This window comes from Drosophila virilis, chromosome 2 (genome assembly GCF_030788295.1).
Source record: "Drosophila virilis strain 15010-1051.87 chromosome 2, Dvir_AGI_RSII-ME, whole genome shotgun sequence".
Taxonomy (NCBI): Eukaryota; Metazoa; Arthropoda; class Insecta; order Diptera; family Drosophilidae; genus Drosophila; species Drosophila virilis.
Window position 1 is genome coordinate 7,199,798 of NC_091544.1, and position 22,811 is coordinate 7,222,608.

A 22,811-nucleotide genomic window follows, 5' to 3' on the forward strand; every position below is an offset into this window, starting at 1 on the left:
GTGTGAATATTTTAGACACATGCAACGTGGCGTATGCGTAATGCCACTAAGCCGAGCCGCAGACGCACGAAGGCCGGACGCTAAGCCCTGGCATTTTAAATAAAGCCATTTAAGTGCGCCACTAAAATAATTACAGAAATTAATTTAAATTGCATAAAGCGGCGTCCGACTACATGGAATGGCCTCAATTTCCCCCACGGGCCGAGTCCGTATAATGCCAGCCACAGCAGTCCAGCCAGCCATGTTGGCGACACATGTGCATATTTCACACTCATGCACACACACACACGCACACACACGCGCGCTTAACAAATGTGTGCACATTTCGCAGGCAATGAGCTTTTGAACATTTAATGAGTTAATACGCTAAATTTGAAAGGCGCGCAAGCGCGCGCTAAGTGCTTGCCTAGATTGCTTCCTGCCATATTCGCACCTTCCAAATGCCCATTATACGAGCCCATCAGCCAGCCTCATGGCCGCCATCCCACAAGTTGCCCATTTTAGAGCTTGAAAAATGAAAATGAAAATGCAAAAAAAAAAAATAAAGCAACAAGAACCGTATACAAGCGCGTGCACACACACACACACACACACACACACACATGCACTAAGCACTTGTCATTTGGCTGTAAAATGTCCGTCCGTCTGTCGCGCTCGTCCGTTGTTGGTGAAAAGTGTGGCAATGCTCAATACTCAACAATACAAGGACGCGGGGGCGGCATACAAAGGATGCTCATCCTAAGCTCTTGGGTATAATTTCTCAGGCACTGGCAAAAGACGACGATGTCGGCTAACAGCGAAACGTAACAGAGTCGTTGACTGCGACGTCAGCAGCACAACATGAGCCCAGCATATGCCTGAGACAGAGGCAATACTAGAAACAGACCAGAGTTGTGACGAGATGAGCACGAACCGAGCTACATAGTTTTGCGGTGCTGCCAGACTGTGTGACTCGACAACCTGTGCTGGGGCGCGGCCGAGTGCGGGTGTGTGTCGGAGGTACACGCTTTTAGGCTGGGTGTGTGTCGGCACAGTAGGCCACACCGAATGGGAAATGTGTAGTTGCGACCTATTGATGCAACATGAAAGATAATACTATATAGATAGTCACATAATCAGAATTGCAAGCCAATACATTTAATTAAATTCAAATCGTTAGGCAGTATTAATTTGATTTGCAAGAGAATACTAAAGTCGACTTTAAAGCTGACAATATGTTACGTGTGCATCCCATTGTACATGCGGCTGCCACCGCACATATACCAACCCCCCTAGTGAGCTGCTGCTCGCCCCCTCTCTCCATCGCAATCTCTCATTTCGTGTGCTCTCTCAGCCGCTTTCTCTCACCGCAAGAAGCCCCGCTGCCAGCGCAAAATGTGAAGCTGTCGACGCTGCCGTTGCCTTTCCCGTTACAGTCGCTGTCGCAGTCTCAGCTGTCAGGCGTCAGGCAAAACCAAAGCTGTGCTTAGTCAAATTTTGGTAACGGAACCTGGCCGTCCTCGTCGTCGACGTCGACGTCGACGTCAACGTCGTACTGCCGACACGAACGCCAAGCGAAATGAAAACGAACGTTAGCGTCGCTGCCTAGCTAGCATTCGAGCCGCAGTCGCGTTCGGCTCTGCTGCAAGGACTATAACTGTAATCAGTTGTGTATAGGACACTCGCGTGTGCACGTCGACAGGCTCCTGGGTAACGGCAACGGCAAAGGCAACGGGTCGACTGTAACGCAAACGAAATCTGGGACTGCTTGGCGGCAACGCTTTGCGGTTTGTTCTTAATTTTCATTTATGATATGCTGCTTTTTTAATTGTTCTTGTCGTCGATTGTTGATTGTTGTTCTTGATGTTGTTACTAAAATGTTCTAAAAATGAGCGTTGAATTTTCGCAAAGCAGCGTAAACGAAAATTTTTCCAGCTACAGCTGCTGGCGGTGCCACGGCCGCAGCTGCTAACGCTGCTGCTGCTCTGCTCTGCTAACGCCGCTGCTGCTGCTGCTGCTCCTGACTGCGCTGCTGCGTTGTCCGAGATAAAGGATATGCCCGGATCTAAAAGATACAGTTTTTTTTTTTACTTGTGCAGGCAGCTTGCTTGGCTTTTTGCTTTGACGCTGCGTTTGTAAGCGAACTTAAGCAACAACAACAACAACAACAACAACGGCAAAAGAAAATTTATACTGTGTGTGCGTGCGGCTTGAGAGCAGAATGATGTGAGTGACAAGTTGGCGAAAAAAAAAAAACCGAAAACGAAACAAAAATGTGCGCAACTATGCAAATAAATTAATAAGCCAAAGTCATTACCAAATTAAATCGAGACACGCAAAAGCTGAAGGCGGGGGGAGAGCGAAGAATAGAAACAGGAATAGCGAGGACCTTGTGAAGTGCGTCGCGTCGGGTCGAGTGTGGAAAGTCAAGAGTTCCTGACTTGGTGTATCGTAGCTTGCTTTGAGGTTAACTCGTCCGTTGTCCGTCGTCCCCGTATCCGTTCTCGTCCTCGCATTCGTCCTCGTCCTCGTCCGCGTCCGCGTCGTCATCGCCGCCAAAGGCATCGAAGGTAAATATACGCACAGCGCAGGCAAGCCAAACAAACTAACCTACAAAGTAAACAATAGCGTAGCGATATAAATGCAAATTTATCACCTACTCACACTTATACATTTGGGACCGAACTATAAAGAACAACTTATTTAACGGACGCACAGTGGTACAAAAGCAGCATAAACTCGAAAATTAATAACAAATTAATGTTAAGTATAGTATAGAAATAAGTAAATAATTATTTTATTTTATTTATTTTTGAAATATTTTAAATCTATTTAAGTTTTTCTATAACAATATAACAGATGTTATCGAAACTGGAACAACTACACATGTCGCATTTTTTTGAATAATTTTGAATGTCAAGTCCCACTGTGCGGCTGCGTAACGTAACATAAAACCAGCAAGCATGAAAGCAACTGGAAAATGCAAAAGAATTTGAAAATATAATAGAATCTGAACATGAAACAACACAAAAGCCAAACGTATGTCCCTAAATTTACGTGTGTCCATAAATTTTTAATCGCATGCGATTTATTTAACTAGGCGCCTCGGGCAAACACACGGTAAATCATACACAAATGTACTCCAAATAAAGCACCTGCAGCGTACACTGGCTTTTATTAGTTTACTCACAAGTGTTAAGTCTGGACTAGAAATGCGACTGGCCATGTTTACATGCCTTTGATTGTCTATTAAAATAAATGGATTTTGTTGGTATTGTGACTAATTTGACTTAAATATGTTTATTTTTCGATATTGTTTTTAAATTTTGTCAACTCTATTTAAGCCATTATTATAGTTGGCAACTCTAAAAATCTGCATATTCACCAACACACATGTACCACACATATATGTGCACATGCATATGTCTTTATGTGTATTAAGTGCATGTTTCAGAGTTTATTTAGCACATATGTACATGCATAACATATATGTATGTATGTACGTATGTATGCATGTATGTATGTATGTTCAGCAACAATCCAATTAAATTTAACAAAAAACAAAATATTTTTTATCGCTCAACAAACAACATCCATTTCGTGCAGAACATCAGTTTTTATTTTAATGGCAATTTAGATTTGGATGTTGATATTGATAGCGTAACAACATAGTATGATTTATATGAGAATCTCTTGATAGTTTTAATGAAATTGAAACTATTTTATACATATGCAAATTTGTCGTTTTTTTTTTATGAGCTTTAAATGCATATTAATTTTTTTTAACATTTTATTGCTCTTTAATGGGTAAAAGGGGAAAATTGCTCGCAACATGCAGAAGAAAGTAGCTCGGACCGTGTAACGTATATATATATATATATATATAACTGTTCAATCCGATACACCAAGTTGATCCAGACAAGTTAGTCTGTCCGACTGTCTGTCTATCTCTTAGAACGCGTAGAGCTTGCAAACAAGCAAAGCCACAAGCCTGAAGCTTAAATACAAATTCTCGTAACAATTGCGCAAGTTTATACATCGCAACGGCCAGGCTCAGGGTATCCACTAGTCAGTATTAATGTTCAATACTTAAATATTAATATATGCTCATAAAACTATAGACTAGCAGGTTTTACACAGTTCTGCATGGGGCATGTTTTTTCTTCAAGTTTAGCAGTTCGATTACTTCAATTTGCTGATATATGCCAAACCCTTGCCAATCAATTTTCACAAAGATTTCACATAAGGTAACTACAGTGTAAATCAGTCAGGACACACTCTTGTTATATAAATTACAGTATGATTGTATTAAGAGACATCCTTATGCCGTGAGGGCTCTTCAGCTACAATTCATTAAATAATACTTGACGTGACTTACCTAGCTATTTTTTAAGTGCTTGCAACTAATGGCAGGTGCACAAACAACAACGCGTGCTTGGCCTATGATGCTGCACAGGGGATGCGGCGGCAACATGGAAAAAAAGAACAAAAACTAAACGGCATTTGTTGCTGTCGCTGTTGTTGCGTTTAAAAATAGCATCAAGGTGTGCTCTAGATTCATTCACAAATGCTAGCCGCCCGCCCCTTTCCCACAAACATAGGCATGCATATACACATACGCCCACATAGTCCACACAAACTGTGGTAAATGGAAAGCGTTAAAAATAAACGCAACTGAACTGAACTGAACTGAACTCGAGGTCATGATTTTGATCAAATTATCATTCGCAAGCCTTGTCTGATAATGTACTTATGTAAGTGACATTTGGATTCGATTAAGCAGCTCTTTGTCCTTGCATTTGAGTGTTAAAGTCACACCCTGAGCAGGGCAGGTGTCGTGACCTTTTGTGCCTGGTCAAATATTTGTTACCTAAGCGCTTAGACACGCAAACGGAACGCGGCAATAAGAAGGCGTGAAATGATTCAAACGCTTTCTTCAATCGCCTAATCACTTTGGGCTCTGGGGATATCAAAATACACAGCTAATCATATACCAAGACTTTACACAGTCCGACAATCAATTATATAAGTTTGCTATTGAAATTGAATTAGTGTAGAGAAAGACTGTACAAATTGAACCTAAAATAACTACAAATAAGTAATTTCATTAATGCTCATCTTATTTTCTTATTATTTCAATTTAATATTTAATGGTCGAACCCTTGCAGCGGAAAAGCCTAGTTTTGTAGCATAGTGCTATTATTAAAGTGCAATATTAGTTGCAAATTTAATACGGACGCAATTGGTCGGAAAATTTCAATTTAGCAGCTATGCATATTTGCAAAGTCAGCAGAAATTAATTATACATATAATAATGCTATTAATTTTAATAGCTTTAGCTTTCAATATTTCTCACCTTCACAAACCCTTTAATTGTTCAGTAAATAAAATCCCGGTAAACTGTGACATTTGTTTCAGCCACCTTTACAGCTGGAGCTTTTCTCTATTGATGCAAAGGCTAGACTTTCTGTCGGATTCAGAATATCCTATATACTAGTCTTCGAATGCATATTTGCATATTTGTACTTCTGGACAGCATGGGAATTTCTTTAAGAAGATACATAAGTGCTTAAATGCCAAGCTCTATAGTTGTTAATTTCGAAAGAAGTCTGAACAATTCACGCTGAGATTATTGTTAATACTAACTAATGTCTTAGCTGTCATATAATTAACATGATTTAAGACTCAACATGTCCCTCAGTTAGTTAATAGCTACAATCGACCTATTAGTTGACCTATTTAAGCGCACCTGCTTTGATTGCAAGAAATTACGTATTATTGGTCAACTTATTAAGCGCAAACATATCAAGGACAACGAGAGAGTTGCCCGCATGATGCATATATGTGTCAATTAAAGGAATGCTTGCACATACATACACATTAATATGTGCAAATTTATGTACCTTTATGATACCCTGTACCTAGAAAACGTTTATGTAAGGTGTATTGAACTAGTCCGAATGTTTGTTTCAAGCAAAAACACTAAAGTCCGGGGGATTACAAATTGCATACAATATAATTTCAATAATATATATAAACATGTTATACAAGAGGGTATATTTAAGGATTGGTTATAAATTTGATTACTTAGTCGTTGTGTGAAAAACTTCTACAAGTTTTTCATATGACTTGCCAGCGTTGCTTTTATGGCCAGCTGATGAATGTGAAGTTGCGAAAAGTTTGGTGCAATACGCATACGCCGTGTGGCACGTGCAATAAAAGCAAATGCAAGAAAGCGAGATGGAAAGATTTGACTGTGGCTGTGGCGCGACCCAGATATAAAGGTTTGGTAACACTTTTTAATTGCCGAACATTTGCAGAAATGTGGCGACGCAGGTGGCGCCAAATTCACAGTTACAAGCGAACATATGTGGCCAACATGCAATTAACAAACAGCACCCAAAAATGCTGAAAATGTGGCAACGCCGCGCAGCCAACACACACACACACATATATAGCGCGACGAGTGGCACTTACAAGCATTAATTACTATGCAGGGACTGGCCGAGTGTTGACGGCAAAGGGCCTCCAACAGCAGCCAAGAGACCGCCAGTCGAGGAGTCGTCAGTCATTGGGCGATTTAATAGAACAAAAAAAAAATGTATATATATATATAGCATACTTCTTCGCGCCGAGTACAGTTTTTGCATGAGTTGTGCCTTGAATGTTTCCGTTTTATTGGCATTGTTGCTGGCTTGTTGTTGTTTTCTATTGCTGTTGGCTTTTATTTTTAGCTGGAAAAAGTTTTCACATTTTTTATTTGGCTTCCTTGCCGTCGTTCTTATTATTGCTGTTGAGCAAGAGCACACAAAATATTCGCAAAAAAAAAATAAATAATAATGATACAAAAGAAAGAAATAAGCTTAGCTTTAATGCAAGTAAGTAGTGTGAATAATAGTATTTAAGACACCGAATGGAAATCGAACTTGTTAAGTAATTAGCATCAAATACCATGAGAGCTGCAAACAAACACACGAGTATCTATGCACTCAGTGCAAGTACGTCCCATAAGAACTAGCTGAGAAGCACATTCACATCAAGAGCGTGCACTGGAGCCAAACCACAAGCCAAGATTCGAATTAAGTGAAACGGCAATCAGTTCCATGATACGCTTCCGTAACAGGCGAAGTGCAGACAGGGTACTAGCACAAATGTCAGAGTAATTTCGCAAATATGGAAGAGCCGGAGCGGTCCTTCTGACAGTTGGCGATGCGGAAACTTGTTAGTTCAATTGTATCGCAGTTACATTAGGGGCCACTTTGGTGCGCAGTCCAATTAAAAACTTGCACCATGCAATTGTTTTCATTACTTTTCACTGAAAATGCATTAAGCAGAAGCAAGAAATTAAAGCAAAACATTTGCAGCAGTATGCAAAAACTAGAGAGCCCCAGAAACTTGGCGCTGTACTTCCGTTACAAAAAGTTTTAGTAACTCCCACAATGAATGACTCGCAGTTACTTGGCACTGCCCAACCGACTAAAAAACTGACTTCATTGTCGGCCAGCCAACCTAACAAACTGCCAAAATAGTTGTGCCCCCAACCCCACACAATGGAAGCAATTGTGCGGCTGCGGGTGGATTCATATACAAATGTAATCCTACAACTGTGCGAAATGCTCAACAATAAAACGCCATTGAACGTCGTCCTGCTGGCGACGCGTACATATATACAAACACCCACGCACACACACACACACACACACACACACCAAAGCCGCCCGCTAGTTTTTATGACCCCAGCACTTCCGGTTCGGCGATATGCGCCAAGTTTTAGACAATAATTTTCTTTATCGGCCAACAAAGCAAAAGGCGAAACGCAAATGCTTAGCAATTTCTGTAGCTCGTTGCAGGATCAGAGGAAACGAGGGCAAGTGTCTGGGTATTTCGGAGGGCAGTTACTACAATCATTTTCGGCCAAGTTATATTCGTTTTCCATGTATGTGTGTGCCGGAGTGAGAAGAGCCACAAAATGTTGACTGGACGGCAATATTTTTTTTTTTGCTTGATCTGCTTTAATTTATGAGCTGGCCTAATTTATTTCCGCTGTGCATAAATAATGCTACAAAAATAAATGTAGACTGAGAGACGCACAAAAATAGATTAAATAATTGCCAGTAAATTTAAAAAGTAGTTTTGAAAATTTGTTAATATTTTTTATCTTAGAAAATCTTGGCTCGAAAAAGGCATTAAATTTTTTGTCATATAAAGTCGTAAATGCTCGAAATACTTAATGTCAGCAATGTTTTCCATTTCCAACAAGTCTCATATTATTAAAGTTAGGCAAATTTATTTTCTTATTAATTATAACCCTGAAAATATTGACTATGGCTAAAAAGCAGCTTAAATGCATTAAGAATTTATAGTCCTGATCCTGTCCTTTCTTTCGTCCGGATTAGTCGCTCCACAAAAATTGGTTATATATCATTTCTTGGCTATCGTCTGGCCAACTCGCACAGTCTAATAAATAATATTAAATGCAATTGAAGCTACAGCCACAATTTTAGCTCTGCTGGCTTTTTGCGAATATTAGCAACCGTACCGTGGCACAATAGTATCTGCTCAAGGTTGTGTGAAAAAAAAACACGATATTTTTATGGGGAACGTGTGGTTAGCCCCAAGAATTCTGTTAATTAAATTGCAATTGCTTTGTATCGAACGCTGTTTTCAAGTGCTGCTGTTTGAATTCACTTGCTTCAGTACGTTTGCTTGCTGGGCGCAAGTTCAAACCCTATAGAGAGTGAATTGTGAAGTCAGCTTGGAACGTGCTGATACAAAAAGCAATATTTTCTTGATTTGTCGGCCCCAAAATATCAAATATCAAAAGTGAGATAGATGAAACATGACCGCACATAAAAAAAAGAGTGAAGAGCATCGCGTCCATCGAGATCCTGTTGTGGTTTTGTTGAGTCGGCAGAGAATCGAATGACATGCACTCCTTATGCGTGTGGCTGATGGTCTGCCCAAATTGTTTTGGGCACAATATTTGACTACAAAAAAATTATCCACTAGACCGCTGCAAGGACAACAAAAAGCAGCTGAAAGACTGATACGAACGGATGGAATATAACGCTGCTCTAGAAATGCTCGAGGGTGTAATTTGTTATTGTTTCTTGGCACATCTTAAGGCTCCACTGGGGGCAAATGCTGTGTGCAAGGCCCCTAAATTATCACAACGTTGTCGACTTTGTTTATTAGCAAGCAACTATTCACAAGGCAGCAAACAAAAGTTTCCGCTGCCTCAGAGCCAAGTTTCCATCAACACCATTTGCCTGATTTCTCCAGAGAGCCAAACTGCGCTTTAATGACAAACTACAATTTTAATTTCAAATCCATAGTGGAGCAACATTTGCTAAAGGACACGGCTAAGAGACAATCCAACCGTCTATTTAGTTGAAAGAAAAAAAAAACAATGCACCTTTCAGACAAACAATCTGATAATAACAAATGGCTTTCGCTTTTTACACCAATCTTCTGACACACCAACAATATTCAAAGGCCATTTGTGCATTTAGCTGGCTTTTGTCCAACTTTTATTTAGTTTCGTTGCCAAAAATTTAATTATTATCAACACGCATTCACATATATATATACATATCATGTATATATAGTTTGAAGTTAATTTTTCATATTCTGGTAATCCCAAAGTATTTAAATGTCATATTAAGTTTTCACTGAAATTTCATTTATATATAAGTCAAAAGTTCATTTTTCATATTCTGGGAATCCCAACATATTGAAATGTCATACTCTTTTTTCTGCGTATTATTATAAATACCAACAAAATAAAAACGAAATAAATTGCAATTAATATGCATTGTGATTTTGAGTTAAGCCGTGCAAAAAGACAATCAAATCCAACAAAAAAAAAATGGTATAAATTTAATATTTTTATCAAGGGAAAAACTTTTAGCAGTAAAAATGAAACAAAAAAATGTTTCGACCATAGAGAATATATAATTGCTGCTGACGTGGATACATGCCAGCCTTTGCAGCTCGTTACTCACGCTGATTGACTGACTGACTGATTGACTGACTGATTGACTGATTGGTAATATCATGATATCGTGACAAAGGCACAGGCGCAGGCCGCAAGTGCCAGGAAGTTGAAATTTGCTTTAAGGATTTTCGGAAATTCCCGCCGCAAGTGTGGAAAATTCATATGAAACTGTTAAATGAAACTTGCATGTGGAAATTCTTTTGAAAACTATTTCAGAACTAAGGCTGACTATTTGAACTAAGGCTGACTTTTTGGCTTTAGACACATGTGTTTAAATGATAATTTGGCAAAAACTAGCTGAAAATGTTAACACATTTTTGTTTATCATTCGAATGACTAGAAATTCATTTTGAAATTTCGATGAAATAAAAATGATTTTTAAAATTTGGCACAGCAATTCAGGTCTTGGCATATGTGTTGAATGAGGCAGTCGCCCTTTGAATTTGCCCAGATTGCGGAACAATTGAATTATCTATTGTGCACAGGCATTGGGGAATGTCCTTAAGTGTGGCATAAATCAATTAACGTTTAATACATCATTTAATTATTGCGCTTGCGTGCATTATTACAAATCTCAGTCGCCCACAGGCACACTTCAGCATGAAACCTTATTATTGCCAGCAACCGCAAGCCCACACAGAAAGGTCATTATCCGCCTCTTTTAAGCCAATTAAGAGTGGAGTGCATGCCAATCGCTGATGTGTTAGTTGAAATGCCCACGAGTATATGGAGCTGGCATGCATATCCTTCGGAATGTCAATATGGAATTTTCAATTTAAGCAAATATTTCTCATATGTCGTCACGAAGTGTGCTGTGGTTTATTATACAGTCGTTTCTTTTTGGCCAACTTTTAAGCTGGTTTTATATTTAGACCACGAATACTTTTTATGCACTGGCCAAAATCGGACTAGATCTTAGGCCAGATTGAAAAGTGTTGCTGCAAGTCGTTTATCATTTGCCGCCGAGTTGGCCGAGTTGAGAAGCCCCAAAAAATGTACAGGATATACGGATATACACGTATAATTGGCGTTGATTTATTGTCTTTGTGGGCGCCTCAAGATTTTCTGGTCGATTTCTATGGGCGTTTGGGGCATGCCAAAAATTCAATTGTGTAATTGTGCTCGTTCGAGGAGAAATAAAAAATGCACTTTAAATAAGTAGATATGCATGTTTCCAAATACCTATATAAAGTATGTACACATATATAATTAGGTTCTGTGGCAGTCGCGTGTCGCCGCTGTCGGGCTATTTTATTTAGATAGTTACGGGTTAGTTGGTTAGTTAGACGATTGCTTTTCTAGTATGCGCCACTCCTCGCTGTCTGTCCGTGAAAATGGCATGAAAGCAGCGGGAAATGACAAAGGCTCAGCGTTGGCCAGCGCACAGTGGTGCAAGCTATCAAAAACTGTGCATTTTTATTGACAACAAATGAATCTTAAAATATAGCTAAAGAAATTCATATACATATTGAATGTAGCCTGTTCCGTTTGGGTTCTACAAATTTGATTGATAACAATTTATTTTCTTGCTCATGCCACATTAGAGTATCCAATTAGGACTTTATCATCATTGCGTGAAGGGCCACATATTCGTACCACTGTGTGCACAAAAGACGGCGTTAAGGGCTTGGCATGCTTTTTTTTTTGTTTAGCTTTTTTTTTTCAAGTAGCATTGCATGACTGCATGCAAGGCGAGTTAAGAAGCGGCAAGCCTTGTCCTTCGTGTGGTTGCTCCTGCTGCTGCTGGTGCTGCTGCTGCTGCTGTCGTTGCTATTTAGAAGTGAAGGACCTGACATGCATAGCATTCCAGCATACACATGTATGCCATTCCCGCACTGAGTCGAAATTCCAATTTCCATATTTCCAGGTTTGCCTGTACACCGACCGCACACACAAAACACAATTAAACAAATGAAATACGGCACAATACAGTGCACGTAATTTGCATATATGCCAAACAAATCTGAGTCTGCCTTTGGCCTTCAAGCGATTTAAGAGCATTTCAATGTTTCAGGGCTTTCGCATTGCCATTTGCCAATTAGCTAATAAAGATTTACGCGTTAAGGCGTTTAAGCTTTGACCCGATTTAATATTTAATTAGCACGCCTAACATTAAATATGTTCGTGTGTTTGCTGGCGGCAGCACATGGCGTATACGTCATATTTGACAAACACATGCACACATTCGAGGCACTCGCATTGGAAAACCCCAGGAAAAGCACCAGCCAAGCAGGCGGCAACAGCAGCTGGGCGAGCTGCATTTTAAATGCGAGGTGGCCGCTTGGAAAGCTGGGCTGCTCTCTAGGCCCCCGAATAGGGGCGTTTGCCCCGACTTCCGCTATTTAAACGATATGAAAAATGTTGTTAAATGCAGTTTTCGCTGCTGCTGCAAGCGTCTTTGATTTGTGCAAATAGAGTCATGCAATTAGTTAGCCCAGCTGTTGCTCGTTATGGCCAAAGCTAAGGGGCACGTTTTCGCCGTAATGACAATTTCATGGCAACAGCTTGTTCTTCCTAAAACGTTTACTCTTAAGTGGGGCAGAAGTTTAATAGAGATGATGTGTGCAATTTTTGAAAGGTTAGCATAATATCATCTTTACGTTGATGAAGCAATTTGACAGTGTCTCAATTACAATACTATGAAAATATATTTAAACGAGCTGCAACAGCGCAGATTTGAACTCTATGGAATGGTGGCTGCAGGGTAAACCCTGTTCTAACTTTATTTTCTGGACCTCTATTTTCTGGCATCTTGAAGCAGTTTCAAACCTGTTTAACTAGTTAAGCGAAAATCAGAAGAGCCAACACTGCTAAGGACCTATTCTCCTTTTTTTAAATTTGAATATGTTTTCATAATAAACAGAGCCTTTTGATCTCCACCAGGCGAATATATAAGGAAACAATGTATAGTGAGTAGCTTTTTTGATATTTACAATGATTGTCTGATTATTTACAAAGCGGAAGGAGATATTTAATAGATCGCAGGGGAGCTAAAAAGTTTCTTATGGAACTCGCGAGTTTATGTAAAGCACTTAAAATATTGCACATCTGCATATCAATAAATGGCAATCCATTTCGTTTAGTCAACCATTCAAATTGTAATTTAAAAAAAATATCTTTCATTTTAAAGAACTTACAATTTATTTTGTAAACAAAGATCCGGAATAAGTTTTCATTTCACCTTGACTTTTTGCATAGTTTGAGCTTCAAAACAATTTAGATAACAAAATTGTAGCAGCAATAACTTTTTATTCGAAATTTGATAATTTGAGCACAGTTTGTCCAACTCAAGCTTTCGTGCTGCATTTTATGCACAAGTTTGAAAGATTCTTAATTTAAGCAATTTGAGCTGTCTGCCATATATATGACACTTTGGGTATCTAGTTACATATATATATATATATATATATATATATATATATGTACTTATCGATTCGATTTTGCGCGAATAGCATATAGATGCGCCTGCTTTGAGTTGATTGCTGCGATACTCAAACGAAGTACAGGCTGCGGCATTGATGAATTATGCATTTGATTTGGACAACTGCTGCAACTTATTTAAATTGTAAAAGCGCTGAAAGTACAGCAAAGACTCTGGAAATGTTCATGTTGATGGCTGAGTTTGCCAAAAGGAAATTATCGCGCCGAATTGGAGGGCGATGAGAAATATTTGCTTGAATCAAATTGTCAAAGCTATTTCCGCCGCAACTCTGACCTATTTGCCCAACCTTTCGATTTATTCATTTCGACTGTGACGTCGGAAATAACTGCGCTGCCTTCAGTTTGATAACGTGGCCCCGTGATGTATAATGGAAATGGCATGGAAAAAACACTGAAATAAACCAGAAAAGGAGAAAAATAACAAAAACCTCTTGAGCTCTCGACGCCACGACGAAACGAGCTATTGCATTTTGTCCAGTCCAAAGGGGTCAAGTTGCTCACTCGAGTAAGCGAGAAGTGCGATCAAGTTTTTCCTGAGCATGTCTCTGAAATTTCTCAAAACTAGTTTCAATTTGCGAGCAATAAAATGTCATCAAGTACTGCACTTTGCCAAATGGCCTGCACTTTAAAGTTCACACTCAATGGAAGGCAATGCATCAAATTCACAATTCGCTCTTCAAATCAATATATCAAATAGCCAAGATTCCAGAAACCAATTACAATCAATTTCCTTTTTCTTTGTCTGAGTGTCAGCTGCATTTCATTTGATAATTTTCAATTTCATAACATTTCCTGATGCCCCAAAATTCATACTTATGTAAGGATACTTTTACTTTACCCACAATTTGACAATATACCACAACACTTTCGCATTCTATTTATTGAAAAATGTGCTGTTCTTTTTAAAAATCGAGATTTAAGAAAATGGTCTATATATAATCGCTTGCTCCAAGATAAATATCTGTATGTATATACTTGCTTGCACAGATCCAAGACTTTTGTTTTAAATTTTAGACAACAATTTTCCACACATTTCCTGTAGTTCAAATTTCTAAGCTACGTCTTACGTTATATTTTACATATATATTTGACAATAAGTTTAAATTTCAACGAATTCAGAACCAAAAGTTTCCACCTATTTTATTCTCTTTGTCTGCAGCTTGTAGTCGAAGAGGAAACTTTCGTTCATGCAAACACTTGACTCCCAATTTCAACCAAGCAGAGTCGATTTTGCCAATGTATGTGGCAAATGTATCAAAAGAACTTGCACAGAAATCTTAAAAAATTAGTTGAATGGGTAAACAAAAACTTTCATGCAACCGTTTGCCGCGATTTTTCCACAAATATGGAAAGAATATTCGTCTTTACCTTTATCACGTAAGAGCACCTGACTAGCAGCTCTTGCAGTTGGAGCTGTGCGTTGTCAATCCAACGATAAGTCTAGGCGAACCTTTTTATTTATTTGGACTTGTAGTACTTGGCATGCATCCATTTGAATATACCCCACTTAGCACAGCAATTAAGTGGCATCAAAATGTACACTCAATTTAACTGCATGCAAACTGCTGATTATTATCATCCGAGTTAGCAACTGGCAAATAGCTTTATGCAGCAGCAGCTGCTAAAGAACCAACAACTGATTGCCTGCACAACCCCAAACCAAATAACCTTCAAGCTTAATCTCTGCCCCAACTGCGGAAAGTGAGAAAGTAGGTGCTGCATGCGCCAAGGCGCGCGCATAACTCGATTCGCTTTGATTTATGGCACGCAATAATAATCAGCATTTCCATGTTGCCGACCGGGATGCATTTACACGAGCATACACTGCAGGCGAGTTTTTGTGTTTGTGCAAAGGCAAGCATGGCGTATACGCAATACATATACATATATATAGATATATACATGCTTGCTGCTGGCTAGTTGGTTAGCAGCTCGACAACAACAAGTTGCACTTCCGGCAGCTGCAAGTTGGCCTTAACAAGCAGTCAGGAAGATCAGGCCGCAACTTACGCTGATGACGGGCTGCGTCCTTGCGGCGGCATCCGTCGTCCACTTGGCTCGCTGCCTGCCTGCCTGTCTGGCTCCATGATTTATGTAACTTTTTATTCTGGCCCATTGCTCATGTTGCTCTTCCATCTCTTTACAGCCATGCTTGCCTCATTAGCGACTTAGCGCACAGAATGCCCTCGCCGCCCAGGTAAAGGAAGAGGAAGCCACAACCCAAAAAACCCACGAGAGCCCAAATGAGTTTGCATGGACATATGTTAGATGCCTGAGCGCTCAGCGAATTCAGTTAATGAGTTGCCTTTAACGAACGAATGGAAATGAAAATTGATATTATGCTCAGCCTGCAGCTATAAATAACCGCAACAAATTAAAATTAATAAGAAACCCAAGCTTCAAGTGCATAGCAACAACAACAACTAGCATCAGCAACAGGCAGCTTTCGCATTAACATTTAGATTAAACAACCATGGCCTCACCGCCGGAAAGCCCCATCGAGGAGGTGGTCTATGAGTTGGAACACACACGCGTGCCTAAGCCCATACCGGTCGCTCTCGAAGATTTGTGCCGCCAAACCAAGTTCACCAAGCAGGAAATCCGCGTCATGTACAGAGGATTTAAAACGGTAAGTGGACACGAGTTTCAATTCATTTGCCACATTCGCCTCCAGTCACACATATATATATATATACTCGTATCTCCAGTTATGCATAAGCCACACACACATATTTAAATGATTATGGAATTTCTGGCTAAGGCTAAGTACTCAAATTTATGAGCCAAACGCGCAGCAAAGCAAACCACAGCCGGATTGCCTTTGGCAAATAATGTCACCCAATTTGTAGGACACGCTTCTTGAATTTCATTGCAATATCATTTCGGTGGGTGTGCGGGTGTCTATATGCATAGAGCCCACACATACATACATATGCACTCATGCGTTCACTTGTCAAGCAGCTCTTTCGTATCTGTGTCAACAATATTTCGAATCATTAGGAGCTCAAGCGAAACTAACTAAGAGGACAAGTACTATTAAGGACTGAAAATAAAATATATATATATATATATATATATATATATCATAAATTCCTTACTAGATTTGTGGTTTATGCGTTAAAGTCAACCGAAAACTTGGGCCTATTGCGTAAGTCTAATGATGTTATTGGAGGGCTTTGCAACACTGGCTCATTTCTGAGGTGTTGTATAATGATGTAATACCAAAAATTATGTTGACTGTATTTAACGTATTAAACTCAACCAAGAACTTGCTCTTTATTGAAGGCCTCCCAACTTCGAATTGAAGCCCTTTGCAACACTGGCCTATTTCTGAGGTGTTGTCTAACGAAATAATGCTGAAGTCTTAGGTTATGTTTGAAGAGCTGAAAAAAAGTTCCAACAATCGAATAAAGGCACATTCTTTTGGCGCAGACGCTAAGAACGCAAACTATACTTAATTTATTACCTAAAATTAATTTATCAGACAAGTAAATAACTTAGATCAAAATGAACTGATTGTGAGTATATATTAAAGTCAAACTGTTAGTAAAGAACTCGAGAACATACACGCATTACATATGTGGCAATAGATTCACAAGACACTTTCGTAAGGATTCGGAACGCGTATGAACTCAGCGTTTGGCCATTCCATTTGCGCTCATAATTTTCATTGAAATTGTGTTGTTTTTTGTTTTGCAGGAATGTCCCGAGGGTGTGGTGCACGAGGATTGTTTTAAGGATATTTACGCCAAATTCTTTCCACATGGCAGTAAGTATTTGATTGTGTGTCCTTGCTGGCGTTTCGCTTCTTCTCTTTTGGCTGTTTTTATTGCCTTTCGCCATAAAGCGGCACTTAAGCCCCAAACATTTCATTTATATACGCAAGTTTTCGCCGCTTGCACAGTTCAAGTAGTAAAACGTTCCCAAAATTTTCTATTTCTGCAGATTCCAGTTTATATGCACATTATGTGTTCAAAGCCTTCGATGTTAATTGCAACGGCGCCATTAGTTTTCGGGTAACTACTTATGCGCATTATTATAATGTTGCACTTATTTCAATATACACTTTTATACATACATATTATTCTGGGTCGCATCAGGACTTACTTGTCACCTTATCGACTCTGTTGCGCGGCTCCGTTTACGAGCGTCTGCGCTGGACCTTCAAACTTTACGACCTCAATGGAGATGGTCGCATCAGTCGCGGCGAGCTAAGCGAAATAGTTTTGGCCATACACGAGCTTATGGGCAGGAGACCCCATCAACCCGAGGAAGATCGCAAGGCGAGAGATCAGGTGAGCTCTAACAGAAATAAGTTGATATCAAACCGCGTGCGCGTAAATAAATTATACGTCGCTTTTGATTTATTTTATGCAAATCGTTAAGCAAAAGCTGTCTGAATTTATTCTGAGTAATTCAACATTAAATATTGCATGTAAATGTAAACTGTGTCGAAGGCTCTTTGTTGTCTCTCCAGTTGCCGGATAATAAGATTTACCCGAACATGATTGCCCAATTTAATCACAATAGCAAGTTAAATAATTACATTTTAACTGCATTTGTGTAATGCGGATAATAAAATTCTTTTGAATTCCTTAATGAATGCAGTGCATTTCTGGCTTTATTTTTTACCCTGAATCCGTTGAAAATAGCTAAGAGGGTATGATGATTGAGTGCAATCGCCGACTCTCTGTGCGTCCTTGTGCATGCCTGGACGAGTGCATCGATCTCAGAGATCATCACGGAGTATGTTCCAGGCAGTCGACAATCCATATCTATATCCTGTATTGAGCTTTCCTTATGGTATATAGGTTGGGCAAAACAAGTATCCAAGTGCATAAAAATGGGTATTCAAATAAGAAGTACACGATGTTCCTTTCTTAATTCTGCCCTGAATTCGTTGGAAATAGCCAATTTCTGAGTGCGTTAGCCTGCTTCATTTGGTAGGGTATCTGCTAGTCGGGCACTCGTACATGTTTTCGCTTGTTGTGCATACATCATTTTGAATGCTGGAGCCGCCATTAATATAACTTGCAGCATCGTTTGTCGTCGACGTTGACGCGTCGTCGGAGCGTCGCAACAGAACGCGGCTTACGCTGCGTATGAGTAATTATAATTGTGCACATAGCGTCAGGGAGTCATGCATGAATGAAGAGTGTGCATATGAATTCGGCTCAAGGGAAATTGATTGGCAACGCGTAGCGGCGGAATTTTATTTAATGATTAAGGCTTCATTGCACAGGTGGATCACCATGGGCCTGTTAAGGTGATTGACAAATCCTCGAATGGGAATTTATGTTTAAAAATAAATAGCTATAGATAAATGCATAGCTAAGCATAGAGCAAGAACTATAGTATTATGGCAAATTGTATTAGAAGTTCTTCTCCATTTTGCAGGTGGATCGAGTCTTTCGCAAACTGGATTTAAATCAGGATGGCATCATAACGATAGAAGAGTTTCTTGAGGCATGTCTCAAGGATGATTTGGTAACGCGCTCATTGCAAATGTTTGATAATGACCTTTGATGACAAGCGGAGGAGCCCGAGATACGCAATACAAGGACTATAATACCGCTTATAGATCTATAAATAACTTAGCATATGTTGTGCGAGTTTTAATAAACCAATTCCAAAGATCCAGACAGCCACATTAATAATTGTTCATCAGACAGAAAACAACATTTCAACAATGATATAAATGAAGAAGCCACATACTAGTATTTAACGTTATTTTAGGCAACTACAAAAATAATATTGAGACGAAAAGAAATATTATAATAATAAACCAAAGATAAATTTAAAATTTATAAGTGTGTAATTGTACAAGTACTTAAAACCAGATGCTAATGAAAAACGAATTAATACAATTAAAAATAAATGTCGGTTTTTAAGCATATTATGAATTTAAATCCTGCCGTCAAGAGCGTATTGGTCTAATATTTACTTGATAAATGTATATGAATATATATTAAAGAAAAAAAAAAAAAACAAAACAAAAAACCCAAAAACATTTATTTCATAATATTAACTGAGCAAACCACTTAACTAAACCACCAACTAAAGTGAATAATGAATAAATTTGAAACAGGAATTGGATAGAAATGCGACACGATTTACTTTACACTAAATAGCATTAAAAACAACAACCATTTCAACACATTCAAATATTTGCAGATAAAACAATAAACGATTGCGTGTAATTTTAATTACTTGCCTCGACAAATTGCATACAATTTTGTGCAATTGTTAAGTTTCAACAATAAAAACGCGGCTCTTTTATTTATTTGCCAATATCCCAGCACTTCATATGTCATATGCATTAATTTATATACCGAGAGAATTGAAATATTCGACATATAAATAAGCAGGATTAAGTGAATTACTTGCTTTTTTTCGTCAGACAAAAATATTTGTAAAAACTATTTCTGAATGCAAAGCAACCACCGATAAATTAGCAGTCGACAATTAAAACGACCTTTATTAATTATGAAGAGCCCAATGCTCAACATGAGTTTTCAATTAAATCTTAATTACTTTAATTAATTATTCAGCACGCATGCATAAATTAAAGCAAAAACAAACCCATTAAATACAGCCAAAGCTTAAAGCCTATGCAACATCCAAATGTTTGCAGCCTGTGTCCTATACTACTCTACATATTAAATGAATATTATTAATAATTGTAAAATTTAATTTAATTATTAGCATATCAGCGGCCAGAGATGAGGCAGGCAGCAGGATAAGACAATTGCCTGCGTTTAACATTGCCTGAATGCAGGACAGCAGAAAAACACAAAAAACCAACGAAAACAAAAGTTCTTTTTACATTGTACCTTCCATACAATACAATTGTTGTTTCAGCTAAAGTTTTATACTTATATCTAATACGCGTCGCGTTCATTGGAGTCGAGACAATCAATGTGGTTTGATATTTCCTCTTAGTTGTGCACATTTTGTTCCATTGTTAATTTAAACAATAACTAAACATTTATGCAACACACCTGTGTGTGCGTAGAGAAGGACGCAAGGTGTATTGTGTCCCGTAATGAATTATTTGTTCATTTCTCATCAACAATTGGCTCTTGATATACTTAGCAATTGTTGACATGGAAAATAACTTGTGTAACTTGTGAATCGCACGCCTAAATAATTTTCACTTTACCAATATCTTTTCTACTTAGCAATAAATCAGATTCATTATCAATATACATTATTATTAGCAAGTTCTATTAGGAGCTTGTTTACAAAAATAAATGGCAATACTAGCGAATGCGCTTTAATAAGTGTTTATTAACATTTAACTTGTAACTAAGTGCTGGATTTGAGTGTCATTTAGAACTTTGAACTTGAAAAACTAAGCGACCTACTTGATAATCCACCCCAAGATTCAACCTACCTAGCATGTATGGATATTGTGCAATACATATATTTAACAACTTGTCCGGCAAGGAAAACTCTAACTAAGCGAATTAACATTTAAATGTCTAACTAGTAATATACTAAATAATTGAAGCGCTTAAAACGTTATTCATTAATTCAAGAATTGTCATCGTTTTTAGCAGCTGAATGTTTAGCGAGAGTAACTAAATTTGTGTAAATGTCTACTAAGCTACACCCAAAACAAAACGCCCACAAAGATTAATTTAATTTAAGGACTTAATTTATTTGAATCATGTAAGAGCTTAGCTAGCTAACTAACTAACTAACTGTGTGTAGCAACTACTTTTAGCATGATTAAAAAAGAAATTGCATATTATTTAACTGCATATTTTGTTGAAACCAAATTAAATCAAAAAGTACCTAGTAAATGTAAATTATGATAATAATTTTCGATTATAAGCTATTTAAATTACGTCAAGGAATAAAGTGAAGCGAAGAAGAAGACGGCAACCCATGTCCATCTGTTCAATTGATTTATTATATATTTGATATGCTATTAACTTTTAATTGACAAAAGAAAATACTTTTAAATATGAAACTTAACAGCAGCAAACGTGGTTAGTGATTCGGATACTATAATAGGAGACCCATACACATACGCATATACTTATAATACATATGATCTAATACCTAATACTAATCGAAAACCAATTCTAGAAAATGTATTTAATTGTCTAATACACACATATGAATGTATGTAGAAATGTGCGAGTATTGTTAAATGAATATAATAATTGTGGTCGAACTTTTAATTAACATAAGCATATGGAATTTAAAGCATACGACGAAACAAATACTCTACTCTCAAACCAAAACAAACTTATTGAAAAGCTTAGAAAACTTGTTAGTTTAGATTTGGTGTCATTTTGTCATTCATATATGTATATCTGATTGTTTTAGTTCTAACTGATTAATTATGTTGTTCCTCAATAATGATAACAGAGAAAATAACAAATGAAAACTGGTCGAAAGATAACAATTTTAATAAACATCAACATTTAATAATATAAGTAGTTTTGGTATTTTTATTAAATTTAATGAGAGGCAGTTCTTTTCCAGAGTTCTGGGTCAGACGGGTTCACTTGCTGCCAAGGTTTCATTTGTGACTTGGCTTGGATCAAAGCGTGGCCGACGCCCCTTCTGCCTCCCCCTTCAATGGTAGCCTCCTTTGGACGATTAAAGAAGCGAACAAAAGCTTTTGACCAGTTGCCAATGATTTCCCGAAACAGCTTTTGGATCTGGCTGCTCCTGCTCCCGGATTACCTTGGCTTGTTGGCTGGCGAGAATCCTGACTCCGGGTTAATCCACTATAGCGCACAGCATAATCCAGCTCTCCATGTGGGCAAATGAGTATGATAAACCTTAACAAATACCAGATATGACCACCAAAAACGTTTAGAGCCTTCTTGGACACACTGTCTACCATCAGAGATATCATGGTCATGCCCTCCTTGCGATGCTTTAAGAGCAGCCCCAAGCTCTACTTTTAGAGATTTTAGGTGTGGGTTGTCTCAAAATATCTCTTCAACCTCATCACTCATCACTGACGGGCTTCACTATTCTCCTCACAGCTGCGAAACCATAAGCCACATGTCTGAAAGGTAACTCACCTGTACTTATGCAACAAGAAATTAATACAATCCATTATTGGGAAAGCGAAAAGCTGGCCAAAATTAGATTTGTTTAAAGACCCAACTTCGAAATATTTGTTAAATAGATGTTTATTTAGTTATGAAATATCAATAATATGTCACTGCTTAAATACATTCTTTTGAATGTATTGTTTTCATGTTTTGAATTCTGCATTTATGCATCTGGCTGTGAATATCTATACTTATTAATTTATTGCGATTTTTGAGCATCCATTTCGATGGACTTCTAAATATTGCTTCATTTGCTAATTTGTGCTCAGATTTAGAGCAACAATATTTGGTTGTGTTTGAAGACATTCCAA

The 22,811-nt window shown here is 38.2% G+C and overlaps 1 protein-coding gene across 2 annotated transcripts; it reads left to right on the plus strand.

The window, feature by feature from the left end:
• The first annotated feature begins 1,442 nt into the window (after positions 1 to 1,442).
• Positions 1,443 to 21,847, plus strand: LOC6630235 (A-type potassium channel modulatory protein KCNIP1). 2 transcript variants are annotated; one of them, XM_002054539.4, is made up of 7 exons: positions 1,443 to 1,766; positions 2,079 to 2,549; positions 15,564 to 16,046; positions 17,117 to 17,186; positions 17,363 to 17,433; positions 17,518 to 17,712; positions 18,815 to 21,847. In XM_002054539.4, exons 3-7 carry the CDS (start codon positions 15,891 to 15,893, stop codon positions 18,941 to 18,943), a joined length of 621 nt encoding a protein of 206 aa, XP_002054575.1. In that variant the 5' UTR covers positions 1,443 to 1,766; positions 2,079 to 2,549; positions 15,564 to 15,890; the 3' UTR covers positions 18,944 to 21,847. The 2 variants fall into 2 exon arrangements, with proteins under 2 accessions (XP_002054575.1, XP_015026913.1); XM_015171427.3 differs by having other exon boundaries at positions 2,200 to 2,549.
• Positions 21,848 to 22,811: the final 964 nt, after the last annotated feature.